Here is a 25,367-nt window from a genome sequence, read left to right on the forward strand (position 1 = left end):
CACTCTCACTACAAAAAATCCTAAAGTAAACTACCCCGGCCCATGCGATAGCAATAGAAATCTCTCCGGCCCGCGCGAATAGTTCACTTCAGGTGTTTTCGACCCGATGCCGTACTGAACGTGTTAAATATGTATAAGGGAAGTTATACATTGGTTATTTTTTGTCTAAAAACCTTAATTATACATACATGCAGGAGAATTAAGTGTTGATCCGAACTCGAATACTTTACTAGCCTAATTGCTAATATTTAAAACATCAACAACTTTATTATGTACCGATTAAAAATTGTATAATGAATGTATGAATTAAATAAAGAAGCTGTGTTCACTATAAATAAATTTTTAAGATATTCTACTTAGATATTTTCTTCTATCTCTATCTATATTTTATAACATCGACATTGAAAAGTTTATATTATTAATTAAACCTATGAAAATACGTTTTTTTATTTATATTTTATTAGTAAGTACGTACAGACAGCCAAATAGTTAAACAATCTGAACATCCAATGTATAATACAAATATGTACAGCGCATGACATTCCTGAACACAAAACAGGGAACGCATTTTAATGAAGATAATTATTTTAACGATTTCAATCCGATACCTCTACAGGAATGCCTGTTCATAGTGTTTATATTTGGACAATGATATTTTGTTTTTATGTTTGTACCTACTTTTGATTCTGTAAACTAAGCATAGCTGACTCGGCATACCTACTGCATACTGCCACAGCAGAGCTCTGTTTATTTTTTATTATTGCAATGTTTTATTTTCATGTTATAAAAATTATTATTTTTTTTTTTATGCTATAGGATAGCAACCGAGCAGACGCGTCGCCTGGTGTTAAGCGATACACGCCACCCATTAGCATCCACTCCACTGGGAAGTGGATGTGTTGCTATCCTCAAAGGGATTTGGAAGGATTTAGGGAGAAGGGGGCGAGGATGGGAGGGAATGAGGATAGGGAAGGAGAGGATGGGTAGGGGATGGGAAGGGATGTGGGCCTCCGGACCCCTCACTCACCGTACGGAACGCGACAGTAAACTGTCACTATGGCGCCGATATTCTGTGAGGGTGTGGTACCTTCCCCGGTGCGAGCGTGGCCCAATTCGTGCCGAAGCATGCTCGACTCCCACTTCAAAAACTTATTATCTTATTTATATTATGCACAACTATACAGTTTTTAACCTTTGTTCTTAAAATATATATGATAAAATATGTACATATGTTCTTATAATATTTCGTAAAATAAGACTTTGCTATCGCTTTAATCATTGCAACTGATATATTTGAGGTATAAAATAATCAATTGAAAAAATCTTAGGTACTTTTCTTTCACATTAAGAAATGAGAATTTCCATCGAGAATGCAAAAATATTATAACTTTCTTATCTTATACTAGCTTACCGCCCGCGGCTGCGCCCGCTTTGTCTAAAACATAATAAATTATATAAATTATACCTTCCCCTTGAATCACTCTATCTATTAAAAAAACCGCATCAAAATCCGTTGCGTAGTTTTAAAGATTTAAGCATACAAAGGGACATAGGGACAGAGAAAGCGACTTTGTTTTATACTATGTAGTGATATTGCATTATTTAATCTAGGAACTAAAACATCTTGCACCTAGTATAACTAAAATCTAGCACAACTAGGTGTTAGCCTTGTAGGTAAATATATATTTTAATTTATCTCCACATATGGTGTAAATATCAGTTCTAGTATGTAAATGTTTAAAGTGTATAATTTTTAACGTTTACACGATGCGTAGTTATATGTAAATTAGGTTTAAACATACATGCTTGGAATTTTCTAGTTTTATAAGTATGTTTGATGACAGCTTTGAAACTGCAAAACCCTGTGTCTGTTCTCTTATAAAGGTGTTAATTGTACGATACTTTAGTGCATTGTCTGTGTTTGAAAAATATATTTATATTTCAACTAGCTTTCCGCCCGCGGCTTCGCCCGCGTTTTCAAAGAAAAACCCGCATAGTTCCCGTTCCCGAGGGATTTCCGGAATAAAACCTATCCTATCTCTCAAGTTGGATCGAACTGCACATGGTGTGCGAATTTTATTATAATCGGTTAAGTGGTTTAGGAGTCCATTGAGGACAAACATTGTGACACGAGATTTATATATATTAAGAATAACATACAGAAATACTACCAACTACACCCGAAAGTCCAGGAGCAGGAACAGGATTTGATACAAAATTACTTATTTTAATATTTTTTATTGTAAAAAAAGAGCAATTACATTCTCATACAATAATTCTAAAAATTCATGATCCATGTCCTAACTCATAATTAATTAAATATGACACATTCATCAAACTATCTGCTGGTATACAAAATGCATACTTGTATAAAGGTTACAATACTGCGCAGTAATTTATAACAACTCGTTTGCCTTGTAAAAGTGTTCTTAATACCCTATGATATATAAAAGAGCTAGATACGTTACCCGCTCTCTATTTTGGCAAGAAAAAACTCAGCTAAGTGCCCGAGTTTCACTTAGTCACGCACCATTCAGCGTCGTGGCTGGACGTTATTTTTGTATTTTAATCGGCAGTTGTTATTACGAGGTACATGAGTGAGACATGTATTATGTCTCGTGCGTGAGAGTGAAAGAGAGAACAACTGTATTGGTGATAATGCGTTAGTAAATAGGTATGTATTAATTACGCTGTTTTTTAGTGCAATGATGTTGGCGTATGCCGCGTCTACTAGTATATTAGGTCATTGTTAATACCTAAATACTATAACTATGCAGCTTTTATTCTTCGTATAGACTTTTCTCTAAAATAATATGATACCCTTGTACGTAATATTCTTATCTTCATAGGAAAATACAGTATAACTAGCTTTATAACGCTGTTTCGTCCATGTTTTTCGCTCATAAACAAACATCAAGTCCATTGATAATAGAGTTTCAGAACTTTACTAAGTATAAACTATTATTTTTTATTGTTCATTAATTTTAAAAATCCCATGTTAATCATTCAAGCATACGAACATACAGACAGCCTGATGAATATATTCATTTTTGTCATAAGTCATTAATATACGTTTATTAAAGCTATAATTACAAACAAACACAAATTAATTTATTTCCCTAGTTAATTATCAAAATGACGTCACAAAGCACTAACTTGTGAGGTCCGATATTGAACTTGACGAATACACAACATAAATCACTTTATATTGAAACACGAATAAATTAACATTTCTATATTATTATTCAAAGACACTCCCTCCTTCATCAACTACTGTTAAGTCACTTAAGGACTTTAAGCTTTACCGACAAAAGATGGTGATACTTTTATAAATTACTAGCTTACCGCCCGCAGCTTCGCCAGCTTTGTCTAAATTCTAAAACCTAATAAATTATATACTAAAACCTTCCTCTTGAATCACTCTATCTATTAAAAAAAAACCGCATCAATCCGTTGCGTAGTTTTAAAGATTTAAGCATACAAAGGGACATAGGTACATAGGGACAGAGGAAGCGACTTTGTTTTATACTATGTAGTGATATCGTGTAATGTATAAAACATTGTCTATATTAATAGACAAAGCGACGTTCACGACCTTGACCACGCTCTATATAGTGCCAAAACATTACCTACAATAACATAATTAATGCATTTTAATAGTTTTTAATTTTAAATTTATTTCAGCTTTTTAATATATTTAAACGTACCAGTTTTGTTGTATTTTGATAAACATAAAGGCAAATTGAACATTGCAGCCCCTAAAAAGCTGTTTATTATCGATAATATTAATATACATTTAGAACTCATAAAATACTAAATCCTCTCAATAACACAGTCAGGACGTGGCACAGACTATAAAACGGGGATCACAAATGACAAATGAGTAGACGACATGACAATGAAAATTTTAATTTCAATGCACCCCTACGCGATACGATGTTTACTAGTTTTATTTATACTTGGATAATTTGTGCGTAAGTTTGTTTGTAGGCACTTCTGGAATTATTGAACAGGTTTTAAATCGTTATTCCAGAGTAACGTAGACTTGGATTTTTTCAAGGGATAATCGCTACATGATATAAAATAAGTCAATGTCTTAATAGATAGATGTTAGACAAAGCGGGCGAAGCCGCGTGCGGAAAGCTAGTACAAAATAAATACAATAAATGAAATATAGGACCGTTTTTTGTTAAATTATGATAGAAATGTTATTTAAACCATATTTATTTTCATCAATTTATACATAAAACACAACATATCCAAGCCATTCTCATATTATGAAAGACAAGACGATTGTAAATAATTTTTATCTTATCAACCAAGCCTCTGTTTTTGTTTTTAACGATTCAACACGACATTAATGATTATGCAAGAGAAATAATGGCCCGATGATAAAAAATAATGATCGGAGTCAATGTTAAAAATGCATTGGTTTCTTTAAAACTGAAATTAATTTGAAACAAATTTTTTTAAAGTATTTTTCATCATTTCATTGTTATCCAGAAAATCTATAGACTATAGAACCTTGGGTAGGTAGTGTGAGGTGGTAATACCTAATGAAAACTTAATAAAAAAATCAATACATAGGATTCTTTATGAACCTTATTTATTTTATATATGAATATTATTTTTTTGCGTAAAATTACAAGATTTCTCTATTTACTTGCAAACATCTAGGTTTAATTTACTAAATTCGCAAAACAATCTTAGGGTCAAAATTCAACTAATGGATTACTTAATCCCTAGATTATATCTAGATTTCGAGATACCTAAGTTATCGACTTAAATTGAATTGACCCGATAAGTATTGTCCAATATTTCAAGGAATTAAATGGAGTAATATTAATTGTACTTAAACATTAAGTGACATTTTAAGTGATACTTAAACTTAAACTGCTCTCGAACATTACAAAATTTCAACCTTTAACTTTAATCTAAATTTATGATAGGTTTAAATAAACAGTTAAGTAAACAAGTAAAGAAAACTGAAAGTTCTATTCCCAGTAAAGATTAGTTAAAATCTTCAGACTGATTTGTTGAAAAATATTGCTTTATTCAAATAAAGATTAATTAAATATTTGAAATATTGCTTTTTCGCTTTAAAACTACAAAATAAAAATTTATTCCGAATTGGTTATTTCTTCCCTTCATGGCTTACTGCAGTAGTTGTTTTTATATATTAATAAATAAAAAATCATAAACCACTGCATTCAAATAAAACGCATAAGATAGTATCTCCGTAAGTATTCATTAAACCCAATTATTACTATATATTTCTTGCAACTGAATGCGTTCAGACATTATGCAAATTTTTATACTTTGAGGTCATTATTGGTACAAGAATGCTCGTGAATACGCGAATTACATTCCCCGAAAGATACAAAACATTGTTCCATATAGGATTGTTTTTAAAACCCTTTATTATATTTAACGGTATTGCTACAATTTAAAACAGTCAATGTGTGCTACTACCACTAAAATGTAGGTAGGCAATAGGCATGTGAAAATCAAATTTATTATGATTTAAATGCCGCGCTTACTAAGAAATTAAGTTTGATATAAATTAATAAAAAATAGGCAATAAAAACAACTTTATTTATTTATTATTAAAATAATTTATTTTTCTCGTACTTGAACTGTGTGATCACGTCAGTCACGTCAATTTTGACAATGATACTTTTTAACAGGAGTTCGAACGAGATTTTCCAAATTACAGCTTGAATTTACAAAGGTTTCAAATATATAGTACCCAAAGCACTATTTACATGTAATGATTATTTAAGCTGGTATTAGCCAAGTTACAATTTTAATTAATATAATACTGAATGAATATAAGATAGGAATCGACACGCCGCCTACGCTCCACTATTGACATGAACAGAACCGAGTTGTTCTGGACTATATAACTGGGTTTATAACTATAATTATTAGTTAATGTTTATGGATTAAATCAAGTGGATTATCTACAAAGAATTTATAAAAAAAGCTTAAAAAGTTTGATGAGAACGATTTCCTTTTATACTTTTTCAAACGTAAGTACCTTAAATAACATTTTTACTCCGTTAAAATCACTAAACAAACCAAGATGTTTCATACAGATTGTATATTTTAAAACAAACATTGGAACCATAAAAATACATTCCCATATATGTACGTATTTCGTACGCGAACATGCTTTCTCCGAAAAACAATAAACTTTTATTAAACAAGATCACAGCTTTTCGTCAATCGTTCGTAATTGCTCACTTCATTGCATTTATAACGTTATTTCTTCATTAATTAACTTCATTATTAACTTTCCGATGAAAGCTATTTATCATTTAAATATGGTGAGATTTAATGAACACTGATTCAACGATTTGATATCAAATTTGCCATATAAGGTGTTTATGTTGATAAGTTTCTTTGATTATAATGTGTATTTTCTAATCTATAATAATATTATAAAGCTGAAGAGTTTGTTTGTTTGTTTGAACGCGCTTTTTTCAGGAACTACTGGTCCGATTTAAAAAATTCTTTCGTTGTTAGATAGCCCATTTATCGAGGAAGGTTATAGGCTATCAACACCCTAAGACCAACAGGAGCGGAGCAATGCGGGTGAAACCGCGCGGCACAGCTAGTGAAAGATAAAATAATCTTCGATGAACAGGTAAATTAATTGTCTCTCTAATCGCAATGTTACAATGAGAAATGAACTAATGAAAGTATATTCAAAAATATTGTCATCAAATTTATATATTACGTACTGAATACATTTGTAATATGATTACTTTTATAAACGAAATGAGATTCACGAAAATAACCAATTTTAAAACTCCTTCCATTTTAAATTATTTATTCCGATTAAATCAATAAAAACATCCAGAAAGTGTTAAAACAATATTAATCCGAAACAACTGAATCGAAATAAACCGCGAAATGTTTCAATCGTGATTCACAAACAATAACAATAAATATATTACGAAAAACCTTGCTCCTTGCCTTCTAAAATTACAAAATACGAGACTGTAGTTAAGCAAGTGTTGCCTTATAGGGAGTTTTTAGTATCGCATATTATTTTCAACAATTGGAATAAAAAGGAAATGAATATTGACGAGACACACTGAATTTCCGAGAGTTCAATGTGTATAATATTATGTATGTTATTGAATCTACGTAATATTATATGTGTTAAATTGAAAACTAGCTTCCGTCCGCGGCTTCGCCTGCGTGGTGTTTTTTCGGTCTATGGTCTTTCTCAGGGTCTAAAGATTGTCTGTACCAAATTTCATCAAAATCGGTTGAGAGGTTTAAGTGGGAAAGCGTAACAGACAGATAGTTACTTTTGCATTTATAATATTAGTAGGGATAGATTTTTTGCAGGTTGTTCGTTACAATGCTACTAAGTGATTTTACTATCATTTCTAACAATTGCGTGAATTCGAGAAATTCAATCATTCGAGAAAAACTACACTTACGAATCCTCTAAAGGCCTTTTTCCATTCAAATGTTTGCATATACCAATTACTTAATAAAGTGTATGAAATTACTTTATTAAGTACAATTATCAACAAAGTACATGCAGTACCCATCCATACACAGCTAATAATTCTACATAGGATGACTAACACTTCCTAACTTTCTAAATAAACCCTCAGACCTAGTTGCCTGATTTCACACTTAAGCGATTTCGTATTAAATGCACATTTACTAGTCGCATATATCTACAAATGACGGTTTGCTTTAAATTTATTGTACCATTCGTTCGCATTGTAACTGCCGATTCTAAGAAACTTTCCTATCGTATTTCATCTTTGTATATGAATGCTATGGAAATAAGCTCACCTTCTTAGTGGTTAGTTTAGGAATTTACCTGATTCTATGACTATACTAGCCACACAATTTACATCCTATAAGAGAAAGCTAAAAATATATCAGAGGGAAGAAAAATAGTAAAAATAAGCAAGACGGTGTTGAAATATCCTTTCCAACGAAGAGTGTTATTGGTCCTGCATCATAACTATGGTTGTTTTAGATCTTCCATCGCTAAAGACTTATTCCGTAATTAAAAGCTACAGTATCAAAATGCTATCTTGTTAGCTTACTAAAACTGCTCCTCATTTTAAAATTCTGCATATAAAACAAACTTTTTTCAATATTTACAACTCTCTTCAATAATAGTTATTACATAATAATCGTCATAAATAATCGAATGTATTACGACGCCTACTTCAAAAGTATTAATCATGCTCAGTGTCAACTTAATTACCTTAATTTTCTCGTAATTATTAAGTCGTTTGACATTCACCCAATCACTCGTCATGTTCTTTAATTTTTCTATATAATAGAGCTGTTCAAATTACCTTTCGTATAAATAAAATGTTGTGTCATATCATGGTTATAATGTTTAGAAAATATAATTACAAACTGCTGTAGCAACTGTAGATTTATTTGTAAACAAACGCGACTATGCAACTACAAATACTGGTAAATGTTAAAAATACTTATATGTAATGACGATTTGAAAGTGCTTCTAAATAGAAGTCTAATTGAATAAATGAATGTTTGAGTTTGAGTTTAATGTTGTTTTTTTTATTTTAGAAGGTTGTATAAATGTATCTAATAAGTAATATCTCATTCCTACAAACATTTTTGAAATAAAACAAATCACTAGCCACTGAATCCAGTTTAATTTAACAACAGAAAAACTATCAACTACATTTCGCATTTTCCCTAAATTAAAGGTTTTTTGCATCCATACATTAATTACTGTACTTCATTTCAACAATTCACGTAAACTACGTACCCATATGAAAAAAATCAGTTAGTATCAACAACCAACACATTTAAAAATTAAAATATAAATTATTATACCATGAAATTGTCTGCATGCAAGCAGCGTGGCTACTGCATCATTAAGTGGCTATCAATTGGAGATCTATTGAAATTAGTCGGCGAACGTTCTCAATATATTATTGTAGAGGCGATACATCAAAAGCTTTCACGCCGAAGCGTTGGTAAATGGGTAATTTTAATTATATTTATGGTTAGTAAAAATGTGCTTGTACATAAATAAAAAATATCTTCTTTTGCACTATTTTAGCATATTTGTATTCTTTGCAATCGTATTTTTGAACAATATAAATAAGTATTTTATAAACATTTATGTTAAGCTTATAAGCTTTAGTATATTTGATTGCAAGTTGTTAAATATGAATTTATACTAATCAAGTTTTTCTTTTGTTTATAGGTAAATATCCATTGCCGATTGGTAATGATAAAATTGGAAGAATAACACCATACTGACAAGTAATGTATGACGAATTAAGTATTCCTGTTCCTTGTGACTATAGGAAATAGATACATGCCTATATTATCGTCTAGCACTGGACCAGAATGCTTTTCACACCTGTAAAAGATTTTCTTAACAAGCAAGTTAAAGCTTCTGAATCTTCCGGAGCCTATAATTAAGCATCATTGGTTTTGAACCAAACCATTTCTAGTTTGTTTTATGCTACATTTTCTCTTATAATAATGACGTAATCTCCTGAACACTGAAACAAGATCGAATATTACTACTAGTTGTTTCTTAGTAACTTTACTTTCATTGTATTTGACTTTATTTATTAAAATACTCCGTAATATATTTAAACCACAATTTAAACTAATTGCTACTGTAAATTAAATATTCTTCAATGAATCGAGCCTTTCTATTTGTTATGTAAAATGTAGATATTTTATATCTACGATTTATTTCGAAATTATCTATTTAAACGCAATTTATGTAGTGTGTTTTTAATGTATTTTTAGTTGGAATGTCACAGTTTCGGATTGCAGTTTCTTGTTTACATTAATATTTTATAGTTAAATACCGATTTCAATTGATTTTATCGCTAAGATTTATGTGTATTATAAAAGTCAATTGTTTACAGAATATTTCTTATGCTAAATTTAACTGTAAAGCATAAAATTTATTATTTACACAACGTTTTCTACCATATCTAAATTCTATATTAACTAGCCGTCTGAATCTCAAGGGTTCATTCAGATAATAATTTTTAAATGCAACAAAATATATACAGTTATTTAGAATAAATACGTCGCAAAAGCAATACTTTTATATTATGATAAGCAGAAATATTCACAACAATATACAAAAAAATATATAGAATATATATTCTGTGGTTAAAGTTTAACCTAAATCCCAGTCCAAAATGGAGCAATTTGTATGACACATTATAACCTGAAAATAATTACAAGTAGCCCGAAGCTAGTATACAAATATAATATCAACACACCATAAAATTCCATAACGCGTGGCATCCGCCATTAATCCCATCAAACAGCTATCATTGATTGATCTACAAACCGGTAATGTGTCAAAGTATTCCGCCATTTTCATTAAATCGATTTACGTAACTGGATCAGATTACGCGCTAAATATTTATGAAGGCTCTATCGATACAGCTTTGATTTACAGCCGACGTGTGCGCACCTGCCTGCTAGTGTTGGTTTACTTTTCATTCATTGCAAATATATAGAATTTTCATCTAAAAAGATCAGTTTTTTCTGGTATTATTTATGAAATTTAAGGGCTTGCTCGTAAGGTTGTGTTCATATTTGTACAAATTGTTGTAACACATTACCTACGGACCTACCACAGATAAAATTAATAAGGTGTATTGTTAACATAACGAGCATTTTAAATAACATAAAAAAATTTAAATCTGAAAAATCTAATTTCCACCTTATAATAAAATTGTCATACACCTAGCAATTCAAAGGATAAAGTTAGCTTATGTTCATTTATTTTTATTTTATTTAATTTTGTTAATCCAACAGCTTTACAATATATGTGATAAGATTTTACTATTTTATTGATTAATTGAACAAATTGCCAATAAGGATTACAACATATTATTCTTAAGAATAGATCATAAACTAGAGAGGTATACAATAATATTAATAAAAAAAACATAAAAATAACTACAATAGAATAATACTTAGTTACTTAATGTGTGTGAGCGTATGTGTGTGCATATGAGTGTTTGTGTGTGTGTGTTTTTTTGTGTGTGTATGTGTGTGCGTGCGTGTAGGTGTGTGTGTGTGTGCTAGTGCTTGTTTAAATAACCATTTATTTTAGATATTTCATTAGCAATTAGCATGTATGTTATTTTGTAACATACAAACTACAAAGTTATCCTAACAATCGAATTCAAAATATTATTTCCTTTCATATGTCTCTATCTAAATTTCTCAACAACATTAAACTATTTTCCAGCAATATCTATAAAAGCACGTTCATTTAACACGTCCGATCCCACAGTCGTATCGTAACCGAAACTGTCGTTGCGATAAAATCGTCACGATGTGTCACCGTGAAGGGGTTTCACAACAGATCGTGCGGGTTCGCGGATCGTCGTCACGATCACGTCACGATACCAATCTGGTGACGGAGCTCTTCATTTTACCGTTTTGACAGTGTACTGTGTTATTCCAAAAATGTATAGATTTGCTACTGATATACTGAATAATTTATAACGTAGTTAGAGACTTTCAATTCCAATTTAAGTAATGCAATGGTGAGCGCGTGAGGGAGAGAGGAAAGAAGCTATCCTATCTTTAGTTGAAAGAAATATATGTATACAGAAAAAAGGCTTGATTTGAACACATTTCTTAGTTATATAAACGGAAACTTTATGCAAACAGGATAAATTTCACAAAACAGCATTCAGTAACAATAAGCTTCAGTTTTATAATATAAATATAAAATTAAAGTGAATTATTTCGGGTCTATCTATACCTTATTTACGCATTCTCACCATAGAATATATACTTACAATATTACGGCTCATCTTCTCACACATACAGTGTGGTGTAAGGCTGGTTGCAGAGCTTGACCGACCGTCAGTGCGTACCGTCGGTCCTGACGATACGCATCAACAATTGTATGACTATGACACTAATGCGCATGACAATACGCGTGCGTATGGTCGGTCTAGCTATGAAAGGTTTTATGAATTTCCATACATATGACAAGCGCGACTGACGTACGCACTGACGGTCGGTCAAGCTCTGCAACCAGCCTAACATATTATACCGTTGATTTGTATTACAAAGCCAAATTGTCGATGTAAGTTTCATATAATACGTGCCGTGCAAGTGTATCAATATAATGAGTCTAATTTCACTTATTGCATTACACAGTTCATATACTACTTAGAAGAAATAGGTCATGTTTTTTCAGTATTGTCTAAAATTTCCCTATTTCACAAAACATTTAAATAAACCGCAGGAGATTACCATGATGTCTTATAGCAGTATTGTTTCCAGTTTGAGAAAGTGATGGCGCTAGACGACATATATAGCGCTTTCATTTTTCCACATTGGTAATAATACTGCTTTATTTATTTATTAAAGAATTTCCAACAAAGGACACACATTAATTATATTCTATATAGATTAATTAAAACATCATGGCACGGGGATATGTCTAGTGTGATATTTGAAAAGTGAAAAGCTACTTAATAGCTTTTGTTTTCTTCATAATAAAATCTACATTAAACACCAGCAATTGCAGCAAGAATAATTGGTCAAATACAATGTAAAAGTTATTACATTAATCCAAAGGTAGCCGTGCTCGAGTTGTAATAAATATAACAAAAGCAAAAGTCAATTTCTCGCCATGGGATCGTTAAAACGTGGTCACGACCAAAATCTTGCAGTCGGATTTACGATAGCTGCACCTACAGTTATTAGCTATGTTTTACGCTTTAGAATTACGTTTGGTGTGGGAAAAATTTATTATTATAATTGACTAGCTCTGCCCTGCGGTTTTACCCGCATTGATTCGCTCCTGTTGGTCTTAGCGTGATTATTATATAGCCTTCCTCGATAAACGGGTTAACACTGAAACAATTTTTCAAATCGAACCAGTACTGAGATTAGCGCTTTCCAACAAATAAACTCTTCAGCTTTATAACATTAAGAGTATAGTGCTGATTTACACAGGGTCAGTAGACAAGTCAGTCACAAGTCAGTCGCGGCGCCGAATTTCGGCGCCGCGACTGACTTTAACTGTTTACATAGACTTCAAGCCTCTGTACTGACTTCAAATCTGTTTACACAGGGTTTTTTTTCGGGTCAGCACTGATTTGCCTCGAATTTGTAAATGAAAAAACTGACCCTGTGTAAATCAGCACTATAAGATAAGATGATCGAACTGGGGCAAAAACAGAGTCAAAACTTGATGATTGTTTAGATGTGATATCACTTCGCCGTCGAGAGGTCTTGATAAATTGATATCTTCTTATTATAACACTTGTATCAATTAAGGGGCACATTGTTACATAGTAAACGATACTCATGTACTACTACTCATCGCTCTACGAAAAATAAATTGCACTAATTAATAAACAACGAATAATCTTGAATTAGACCAAACATCCACTCTAAATTTCATAAACTAAATTATATCCCACACAAGTACATTGCATATTACTTACCGTACTATGTAAACACGAATAACCTTTATTATTAATTCTATAAATTAGCTTGCGAAACAAAGATAATAAGTATCTGTGGTGTTTATCTGGATCGTAGTAGACCTTAGTAGTCTGGTGACAGAATACAAATGTCGCTTCATAATTCTAACAAATATCACGTAGCAAGTGAGGTAAACAATAGAATTGTTTTATTCAATTACATGCTGTTTTATTATATCTAGCCTTCCGTATTTAAGCGAGTAATATTGTAATCATAATGGTTTAACCCATTGAGCCCCAAGTGGCCCGATCGGCCCACGACAGATGTTCTATTGTGTCTGTGATTCCGGGGCTTGAGTTATTAAAAACGTTATTTTTGGCGAAATGGCACCGTTAAGAATTGAATCCGTGCAGAAATTGTATAGTAATATAATAAAAACATATTTTATTGACCATAAACACACCATACAGATACAAAAAAATGTATAATGTAAGTATGCATTTTAATGAATGATATTAGTATTCACGGTTACAAAAGATTTAAAAAAAAGTATGATTTAGGTATATCTGAGCAAATAAATCGCCAATATTTTATAGATTTTAGATAGATGTATTAAGATAGAGAGAAGAGAAGTTCAGTGTAATTTAAATTTCTATTGATAGAGTGGCTCAATGCAGGCTTTCGTTACAATCATAGTTCTTACAAAATCGCTGGTAAATCTGCCACAATTAGAATATAATACGAAGTCACAATGGCAATAGAATATAGATTGCCGTAAATAGCACTTGACACGGATCTCGCTTCGAAATCTCACGTAAGATCTGATAAGTTGGCCCTTTACTTGCTGACGTGATGTGCATTGTTATATACATACTGCAGTTAATCAGCCATGGGATAATGAATAAGACTGTGGAGTATTTTCTTGAAATATGAAATATAATGTGTAAGGTTTTAATAGAGTCGTTGAAGCATCGTTGAAGTTAGTAAAGGTTGCGTTGACAAGAGATAAGAAACAAAGATTTTATGAGCGCTGTACGTTTATTATCATTACTAAAATGTCCCTATTTTTGCGAAGTTGTCAAAAATAAGGCTTTTTGAAGGTTTAATGATACCTCCTATTGGATAAGCGACAATGTTGTATGCAGCACCTAAAACCTTTTCATTGTAGCCTAACTTTATTTAAAGTAGTAACGAAAACCATATTATTTACAATGTTTCTTTTCCGTAGGTACCACTTTGTAGAAGACATGGAATATTCAAGGAATATTTTGTGAGTGATCGCTTAAATGATAAAATAACTAATCAAATTAATGCTCTGGATCTGGAAGCTAAAATTAATTAATTTAACAAAACATAAAAACCAAAACGATTATCATCTAAAAATTATTAAAATCTAATGCATATACATGCTGACAATAGGCATGACGAAAGATTTTGAAATCCTCTTCCATAATGTGTGTATACGTTTACTATACAAGAAAAACCCTATATTTCGGTAATATACCTAAATTTAACGAAGATAAAAGCCATTTTTCAAAAAATATTTATTAACTGTGCCAAAACAGCTCGCAGGTGTCATGGCGTAGGCATGACGTCACTCTTTAGTAAATACGTAATTATTTGTACGCATTGCGAAGAAAATTAAAAAAATATTTATTGAATATGAGTTATAGAAACGAATTTCAAAGTTTATAAGTGGTGTGCAGTATTGCAGTGTGAATCCACATTTAAATAATGCTCAAAAATGTGTTAGTAATTATTTCAAGTGAGAAAATAATAAGAAATGATTGTATAAAGTTGGCGCGGAGAACCCCGAAACCACGTATTCGTGAATTCGCAATTATAATTCTGTTCTGAGTCGATAAAGCATACGTGAAACAATAGAAAATAAATAAAAATGCGTATTTTCAACATATTATTCATAACAACAAAATACATCTGACGTGAGTTGTTTACTTAAGCGTGACGTCACGCGTGTTTTAGTCAAAATGGCCAACTGCAGAATTTCAATGTTTTATTTTATTGATAATCTCATTAATCTTAATGTTTTTAAGATTTTTAAGTCACTATATTTAATTTATTTATTATACATTTTCCCTTAAAAACATTAAAACGATCATTTATGGATACTGTCGTCATGCCTATACTTCCGCTGCTTTCAAATTTTGAATTTAACAAAGTATTTTTTTTTAATAAATATCTTTTACCACACCTACAATCTAAAAGAAAGAAATATCTGAATATTTATTAAAACGTTTCGATCTGAATCCTATTAAGATGCAGTTAAAACACAATTAAAATTTAGCATTCTCCATCAAAAAACTAAATTCAGCATACTTTATTTATAAACTCAATTCCAATAGAATAAAAACATCTACACAACAAAAAAGTCTCGAAAAAACATCGACAGAACGACAAAAAGCTACCGAAAACATACCAGTGTGCAGTGTTATGACGTAATAATTAGGCCAAAAAAATTCTCAGGCCAATAGGCGGGTTCACACAGAGCGAGCAGCCTCGCGAAGCAATTGCTGCACGAAGCTCGCATTTTTCATACACGGCACGATCTTATTCTAAACGAACCTTTTGTTTTTTTTTAGAAACCAAATGGTTGATAAACATTTTAAATATACTATACTTATATGTATAGACTAAGAGCAAACATCGATGACACACAAATATTTGCCCTGGGTGGGAATCGAACCTACGACCTGTCCTTCGCGAGGCTGCTCGCTCTGTATGGACCCACCTTATGACTAATATTGTAACAAATTGTATACGCTAATTGACTAATTAAGTTCACACTCAACTATTAACAAGTTGGTACAAAGCTTATGTTATAAGCCAGTTTAAATTTACAGCTATTTTTTGCATTAATTATTTTAATTGGGCGTTATGCTTTGTTACTTTTGATGGCTTTGTGAAAATATTTATATTAAGATATAGGTATATAAATTAAATAATTTCTAAATTGGTAAGCAAAATATGCGAATAAACCGTTATTTAAAGTCCAATTTTTTGCCATTCTTTGATAAGAAAAAAGTAATTATAATAAAAATCCACCTCATATTATGTTGTTGATAAAATTCTTATTTGATATTCTTTCTTAATCTTAGTAGATACGTTTAAACTGATATACTCGTAGATACAGCAAAAATATCGATAGATCAATCATCAAAAGCTCCCTTGTACAAATTGAAATTCATAAAACTAATCTAGGTATACTTACCGATATTATAAAGCTGAAGAGTTTGTTTGTTTGAACTCGCTAATCTCAGGAACTAATGGTCCGATTTGAAAAATTCTTTCAGTTAGATAGCCCATTTATCGAGGAAGGCTATAATATCATTACGCTAAGACCAACAAGAGCGAAGCAATACGGGTGAAACCGCGGGGCACAGCTAGTACATAATATGACGATTAATCAATTGTATTACCAGTATACTTTTAATATTAGTTGAAAAAAATTATCGAATTCAGATCTACGGTTACTAGGTGACCGTAACCATGACCGTGACTCAGCGTCTGTCTCAGACATTTGGCTAACGGCAAACAATCACGCACTAGTTTTTATATATTTACAAAAAATATAATAATATACTAGAATAATTAAAATGTTGATACATCTGTTTTAGTTGTTGTTTTTTTTTATTCGATATATTTCACTTATATATAAATCTTTATCAAAAAACTCGGTATATTATTCTACAAAATTTTCATAATTTTTATTAATACAAATAAAGCTATAAAAATTAAACAGTAATATGTAACTATTATAATACAAAGTTTATTAAAAGTCTGTATATAGTACCTGGCTATTTATTCAATAAATATTTTAGTACATATTCACAAACGGCACACTATAATAATAACTTAAATTACAATACAATAAAGATATAAACATGCTACATTCAGAGCTCATTCCTTAAAAGTCGGATCTGCGTATCGATTTATAAACGACGTCAATTACGTATTATGTCTTCATTTATGCGAATGAATGCCCAAAATACCAAATTAACCTCCAATAAATACTAATGACCTGTAATAAAACGCCTTGAAACAAAATTGCTAAAGGGCTTCAATTACGAAAACTACTGAACCTATATTGATTAAACGCTTCGTGTGATATCAAAGTGGCGTTAACTCCGCAAGATTTTAAGATATCTTTCAAAATGTGCCTTTCCAATTCTTTCAAATTGTTGCCTAATAGAGTACTAGGGGATGACGTCAATTTTGAACTATCTCCTGAAGAAAAGTTTATCAAAATCGTTTTCGCAGCTTAACCGTAAAATCGCAATACACTATTTCGAATTTATAATATAAGTATGTACTAATATAAAAAAAAATTACCAGCCCATACTACTTTACGTAAATCACACATTTACATAATATCCATTCATCGTTTATAAAAAGCGAATAATTTCACGAATCGAACTCAAATTAGCGGTTTATATAAAATATATAAAGGTCACGAATGGAAAGCTTGTACGTTATGTAAAACTTTGTTTACAAGTACACTGTAATGGTAGTGATGGTAATAAATCATGCGACTGATTGAATATCTATAGGAATTAAAATATTTGCTCGTAAGTACACGGTTTTGCAACGGCTAGATCGATTTGGGTATTGTTTTAAAGTTTATGGCATTATTCATGAGGTTTTAAGAACAATTAACTGCTCCTATCTTTGTGAAAAAGAGCCACGTATTTCTTTTTTACTTGCAAACCTTACTAGTAGAAATAATAATACAAAATAATCAATGAATTGAATGAATGTACACGGGGAAAATCGATCATATAAAATGGATGGCCTACAATCTAGAATTCAACTATGTGAAAAAACTAGCAGTTACCCTTGACTTGGACTTGGTTGAGAAATGGACTGACCAACTAGGCGAAGTTTTATATGAATACATTTGTGACATAATTTTAATGTATGTATCCATAGGCTGTATGAAAACTATCTGTAATATTCCGACAGCCTACAGAAGAGAATAGTAAAAAGCAAGGAAGAACTACCTATTTCAATAAAGGAAGTAAATTATGACTTTTGATTCTAAGACTCCCAAAATGAAATCAATTGATTTGTCGATGTAAGAAGCTTTCAACGACATATTAAACAGAACGTCATCAGTGTACCAAAAAACGTCTAAATTAATTTCCTTAAGAATTCCCATTCGTCTTCAGCCAGTAACTTTCCTTTACAAAAAGCTCAAGGCACAAACGTGTCGGCCAATTTCGAGTGTCTTTTATGAATCATGTACAATGAAAGACCATGTCCCAGCTCACGAAAATTCGTGTTTAATTACAGACACTTGATTTATGGCTCTTTTAATTTGAGACAGTTGATTTAAGATCCTCAAATACCTTTCAAGTTGGAAATTGTTTGTGAAAGGAATTATGCTTATTAGCTGTAATGACAGCAAGAAATTTGACAGCTCTAAAACCAGATGACTTATTTAGTAAGAAGTTAATAAATGTTGAAGCTGAAAGGAGAATGGCGAAACTGGGCCTAACTGTTACAGAAATCATAAAATATTTAAAATTCATTATATTATTTTTAGTAATTCTTGGTAAAATATTTACTCCTGATTCTATGGGAAAACAAATCTTTGAAAAAAAAGATAATGTGTTCACTACCGGCATTGTTATTTAGATTTCTATGACTACCGGTCTTATCAAGCAGAGATTGTCAGTGTTGTCAGGAGTAAAAAAGTCTGTGAAAAAAGTCGAATATATCGATTAATACGAATGAATGTCTATATTTTATTTTTAATTTTATTGAATTCAAATGCTTTATAAATCAGAAGCAAAACTTAACTTATTTTTAACACATATCTTAATTTATTTAGATCATTCTATAAAATATAAACATGTTTTACTTAATCAATAATAATTATAACATTTTTATTTAGGTAGCTGGCCATTAATAAAATGTCAAATTATTAATCATAATTGTGTCAGTTATGAGTGATTTGTTTATGTTTGTTGTTTGACATTTGAGTGAAGTTTTAGGCCCTTCTCCCATTACGATACGCATAGGCGATTCAAGTATCCTGCAAGTCTCGGAGACTAGTCGCCGCGGAGTATCTCACATACATTTTTATGTAGGCTCGCACACTACGCTACTGGTATCCTACACGTCCGCGACTAGTATAGCACTACTCACCGTGTCGGTCGCTTTTGCATCGCGGCTCGACTCTCGCGCGTATCTTTTCGTTAGAAAGATAAAAATATCTAATCATCATGTTGTAGTTCTCGTTCGGCTACAAAAACTCTACAATTTATGTTTCTTTCAATATATGGATGAATCCAGTACTTCTTACTCTTACGTTGGCGTCTTCTATTTCTATAAAAAAGAAAAACTGCAAGAGATTCTTCGTCACTGGAATTGCTGATTGCTCGACATAACGACGTAACTGTTGTTGCAATAAATAAATGAATTATTATTATTATAACGTCGGTCCACAAAAACGAGGCACAATAATGATGAATTTAGTCGCATAATATGCGAGCATCGGGTAGCCAGCAAATATCTAAGTAGTATTCTACGCGAGTATCGTATTCTAGAAGTATCGTACCTAATGGCAGAAGGGCCTTAGTAACGTTATATTCAAAATTGATCTTAATCAATATCCCAATATCTCTGCTATCCCATAGAAAAGATCTATAATTATTATATTCATAGAGTCTGTATATTTTTATCTATTTAATCACCCATAAATCATCAGTGTAACGATCAGGCCCAGAGTCCTATGGGAGTTTGCCATTCTCCTTTACGAGTAACTATGTCAGATCCAATTTACCAGTGTAAAATTCTTGCATTTTGATTGCACTGCCTTCATTTGTAAATAATTAACTTCACAAATTGCAACGAACACGAATACAATTAATACTTTTTTCCGATTGTATAGGTTATCTCAAATTGATGTGGACCCAGACAACAGATGTTTTAGCCTAATTACAATATTTTTATATGCGTAAAAAACAGTGGTTTTAGCCTACTTACAAATTTTTATTTTTGTAAAATTTTATGTTTGTGATAAAAGTACGACCTAACCAGTGTGGCCTCTTGTTTATTCATTAAAGTACACCATTACAAATTACGCAAATCAATCAGTATATATCGATATGGCTGCAAATTGTGTAACAATTGACAACTTGATTTTACCCATAATAAAATCGACATTTTATCCTTTCAGATCTCGCGGCGTTACGGCAACTGCTGGAGAGCGAAACCGGAGGCACAACTTGTCCGAGCTGTAACATGCCCTTTGATAAGGGCAAAAAGAGAAAGTTGATTGACACTTGCGGACATGAGCGGTGCTACGCTTGCATGTTTAGGAACGAATCTTGTCCTATATGTGCGAGGAAGAGTCAGCGGAAAGTGATGGAGAGATACACGCCGTCGCCGCAGAGGCTGGTCGAGCCGGAGTGGCAGTCCCCCCTGCGCCTCCCCAAGCCTCCTAAGCAGAGCCTCGCCCAGAGCTGCCCCACACCACCGCACACCAGAAGAAGATTCTTCCTAAGTCCAAAGTCCTTGCGCAGCCCGTTCGCGCAACGCACGAGGCATTCACACGAAAATCACGTGCCTTTATCAGGTAAATGTTTGTCTTATATGAAAAGCTCTCTAACAGAGAATGGAATAGTGTCTTAATAATGTAGATAAATAAATTGACCTATTTCTTAAGCTGAACAATCCGGTACAAAGCTTTCATCTCTCCGCCCATACTTATATCCGGTTAGGAAATGATATGTCCATTCTCTGTAAGGCACAATCGTTTAGATGTTCAAGTTTGTGCGTCAAGGATTCCACCGCATTGTAAATAATGGTGAGTGACAGCGCGACGCCCACGCGACGCCGCCGGATGTACGTAGGTTCGTAAAGGACCGGTTGCTAGTATTTATTAACAGGTCGAACTTTTGCAACACTGCCCGCGCAGACTGCTAGCCGACGAATAATCTCGGCATCTGTTACATTTTCTAATTCCATTAATTACATCATGAGCGAAATATATAGCGGCCAGATCGCAGCTGCGGGGCCTATTTGTTAGCGACACTTCGTTTGTATTTAATCAGCCGTTTACATTTCTATCTGTAAATGTTAGTAATGTCCCGTGAGATTTGCCGTTTTGAGTGATTGCAGTCATTTTATATTGACACGAGCTCAAACGCTCTCGATAAGTCAAAAGATAATTTACGGTTGTGAAACCCTGGCGCGACAGCTGTTAACTATCTCGTTGCAATATATTTCGCACTGGAAGAGTTGGGCACTGAGGAGTTTAACGTTTTAACAGGGCTGCCAGAGGAAGGTCCGAGGAGCGCGGCGTGGCCGAGCCTCGTGTTCAATAAAATAAGATCTCTGTGGTCCGCACACTCGTCCGTGCCGCAGGGACTGAATCAATTGACAGGCACGAAACGATTATTACGTCCGAAGAATGTCGATCGAATTGATAAACATGATTCATATCACCATAAAATAAAACTTGACCCGAATCTTTCAAAACTTATATTTTAATTTTTAACATCAATAACAGTTTTATTAACTCGTGATTCGGTCGGTTCGTTCTGTAGACGACTCGATTGAATGTTAAAATGGATTGGTTTCGTAAAATCGATTCTTTATAGTTTCTGATAAACAAATAAGTGATTCGATCCACATTCCTAAGCCGAAGCGGCACAATTTTTGCACACCTTATTGCCTGTTCGGAGTCGCTCCATTTTATTTGATGCACAGCTTTTTATAGACCGGTTTATATTTCGGTTGTTTTTGTTTTTGTGTTCCGCAGCTTGAGTTGATTCATTCGTCATTTGTTTGTAACAATAACATCACTGTATAATACAATGGTAACTGTCATTTACATATCGAGCGAGAAATTAAGCAAATACTCGATATTCAACGATAATAATCTAATCGTCGATCAAATATTTTTACGTGGGAGAATTCGATCTTAAGATTATTGAGTTTCAGATAAGGATCAATTAAGTTATTGCTTTGGTTGAAAACAAACTAGATATCTTAACTACTAAATCTAACTTATCTTTTAATTTTAATATCGTTTACAATTTTCAAGATCCGTTTTACGGCTGTTGAAGTGTTAATTAAATAAATTATTAAGGCTTGAACTGAGAGATATTTCACTGAATGTTCCAGTAAATCGGTTGCAGAGAGAAAGTTCTCTAATAAAGTTGATATAGGAAAGGATGAACAAGATTTAGCATCAGTGTGTCGCTATTTAATTTTAAATTATGACTTTGTATATTATATCTTAATATTTACAACTTTTGAACTTATTAAGTCTATCATTTAAAATCCATATGTGTTGCATATAAATGGCATATTGATATTCAGAACCACGCATCTCTTTATATGCACTGTTAGCGTGGAGGCGCTACGTTCCTATTATTACAAAGTATTTTGCATTATATGGAAATAGTGCTTTGACTGTCACTAACACAAACATAGGTATATTAACCAGAACATGAGAATTTAAGGAACCTTCTTAAAATAACATTTAAATGTATAAAGGTTTGAAAAAGTTTTCTCAAAATTAGTTCAGTATTTTAGCCAAATAGTATTCTATAGATAATATAGACATAGCAACATACACGTGTTAACAAAAAAAGCTAAGGTCAGACAATAGTTAAGCAGCTAATAATATCTTCCGGTTGTGACCTCATTCATACATAATTAGGAAGTGGGTTTTGTAACAAAACATCGTATTAAACGTATCATATCTATACATTTTAAATTTTAATCTTGCAACGGTAAACATGTATATATAAGCAGTATTTTAGCAATCTTGTCTTCTTAAAGGACTTTCACTTTAAAAACTTTTTAAGCCTATTATGATAAGCCCAACAGCCGTTTTGCGTTATACAAACAAATAAGGATTTAAAATTAATAAATAAAGATTATTGATACGAAATGTGTAATAACTATAATATTTATTTAAAATGTTATAAAATAAAATGTTTATTGTACTTAAAAAAATTACTCGATTCCAAGTACAAAAAATAATAATTATTAGTAATTATCGACTGAACATAGCGCTATCTACCAAAAAATCATGAGTCAAGTTCAACATTGATGCAACATTAGTTAAAGGATATTCAGTTTCCTTTACTACTTACTTCTAATTATTGCGGAAGCTTATTACCTACGTATCCTGCCGTTCCTGTCCCATAATATATCGATAAAATAATAACAATGAAGGCCGCAATCTACATATTTATTGCGAATATCGTGAGCTGTAGGTGGACGCTTATTCACAGATTATGTCATGAAATATAGACCAAGGTTAACGCCCGCGCTGAAAGCCTTACGAAATTTCTCTTCCATTATCACCTGATTCATATAACCCTACTCTTATATGGAATACAATAGGATGAATGGTGTTTGTGATAAATCTATACTAATATTATAAAGCTGAAGAGTTTGTTTGTTGAACGCGCTAATCTCAAAAACTACTGGTCCTATTTGAAAAATTCTTTCGGTGTTAGATAGCCCAATTATCGAGGAAGGTTATAGGCTTATATATCATCACGCTAAGACCAACAGGCCACAGGGGCGAATCAAAGCGAGTAAAACCGCGGAGAACAGCTAGTTCTTAATAACTGTTGATATTTTACCTGATTTTGAGATAAAGATTTAACCATATTAAATAAACTATTTTGATCTTTAGTTTATTATACGTAGGTATATTATTATGTATATTTCTTTTTATATCTTACGAAGACCATAAAATATAAGGAAAACTATCTAGATTTTGCAATAATACTTGTTGAGTAAATATAACCATGGTCTTTAACTAGCAGTAATATCGTCTGCTTCCTTTATTTCATAATTTTCCTTTTTACATTTCATAATATTAATGATTTAGTACTAATAGAATGCATTAAAATAAACAATTATTTATCGAATTATACTTATAATGAAGTGTAATAAATAAATAAAAAATGTGTGTGTGTACTAGTGTACACACGTAAGAAGATGGCGCGTAACGGAAAAATGTCACGCGTAACGAAAAAATGTTACACAAAATTTTTTTCCAACCCCGATAAAGAAGTTTCACTTCAAATATTCCCCTGCATCAATAACTAATCTTCTCCCTTGCATAATTCTTAAAAAGTAGTTTAAAAATTAATTCAAATTTCAAAACTATTCAGTCCCCTTTTATTTAACTCATCAATCATGAGCCCTTTAAACTACCTACATTGCCTGCTCATGCTTTGTCAGTAACTAGAGGTCCAAAAACTATTCAACCACGCCCCTAAGGTCAACGTGAGACCTTTGACACTTCTACAATTATAACTTCTACTCCTTCTACTTGACAAGTGACATGACACCGTTAGCTTATAAAGTTTCTTTAGTATGTGTTTTATCTTTTAGGCGTATCTTTAAATGTAGCTGATGTTAAAGTTTAAAGATCCATCTCTTAGTGCCCTTACGCACTAGCGGTTAACCGCGGGGGCGGCTAACCGCGCGAATAGCCGCTTTCCCATTTTAATATGCAACCGCTTATGATTGTACGCACTAATCATAAAAGCGGTTACATATTAAAATGGAAAAGCGGCTAACCGCGCGGTTAGCCGCCCCCGCGGTTAACCGCTAGTGCGTAAGGGCACTTACGCTAAATTTCCAAAAGGAAAGATTGTAATTTATGGGAAATTAGAGTGATTAATTCCAGAAAAATGCGTAAAGCTTATCATGCAGCACGCTATATGTTAAATTGCAAAGAACCTCTATGCTTACTTATATATCTACTAGCTTACCGCCCGCGACTTCGCCCGCTTTCTCTAAAACGATTTGAGATTTAAACTATCCTATCTCTCAAGTTGGATCGAACTGCACATGGTGTGCGAATTTTATTATAATCGGTTAAGTGGTTTAGGAGTCCATTC

General features: G+C 32.3%; 1 protein-coding gene across 1 annotated transcript in view; it reads left to right on the forward strand.

The window, feature by feature from the left end:
* LOC123696804 (protein TANC2) overlaps positions 1 to 25,367 on the forward strand; it is a 149,925-nt gene that overhangs the window by 108,600 nt on the left and 15,958 nt on the right. The window contains exons 2-3 of the mRNA XM_045643169.1: positions 20,666 to 21,064; positions 21,761 to 21,874. Of these exons, the coding sequence (XP_045499125.1) occupies positions 20,666 to 21,064; positions 21,761 to 21,874 (513 nt within the window). The remainder of the gene's footprint in view (positions 1 to 20,665; positions 21,065 to 21,760; positions 21,875 to 25,367) is intronic.

This window comes from Colias croceus, chromosome 13 (genome assembly GCF_905220415.1).
Source record: "Colias croceus chromosome 13, ilColCroc2.1".
NCBI classification, from domain to species: Eukaryota; Metazoa; Arthropoda; class Insecta; order Lepidoptera; family Pieridae; genus Colias; species Colias croceus.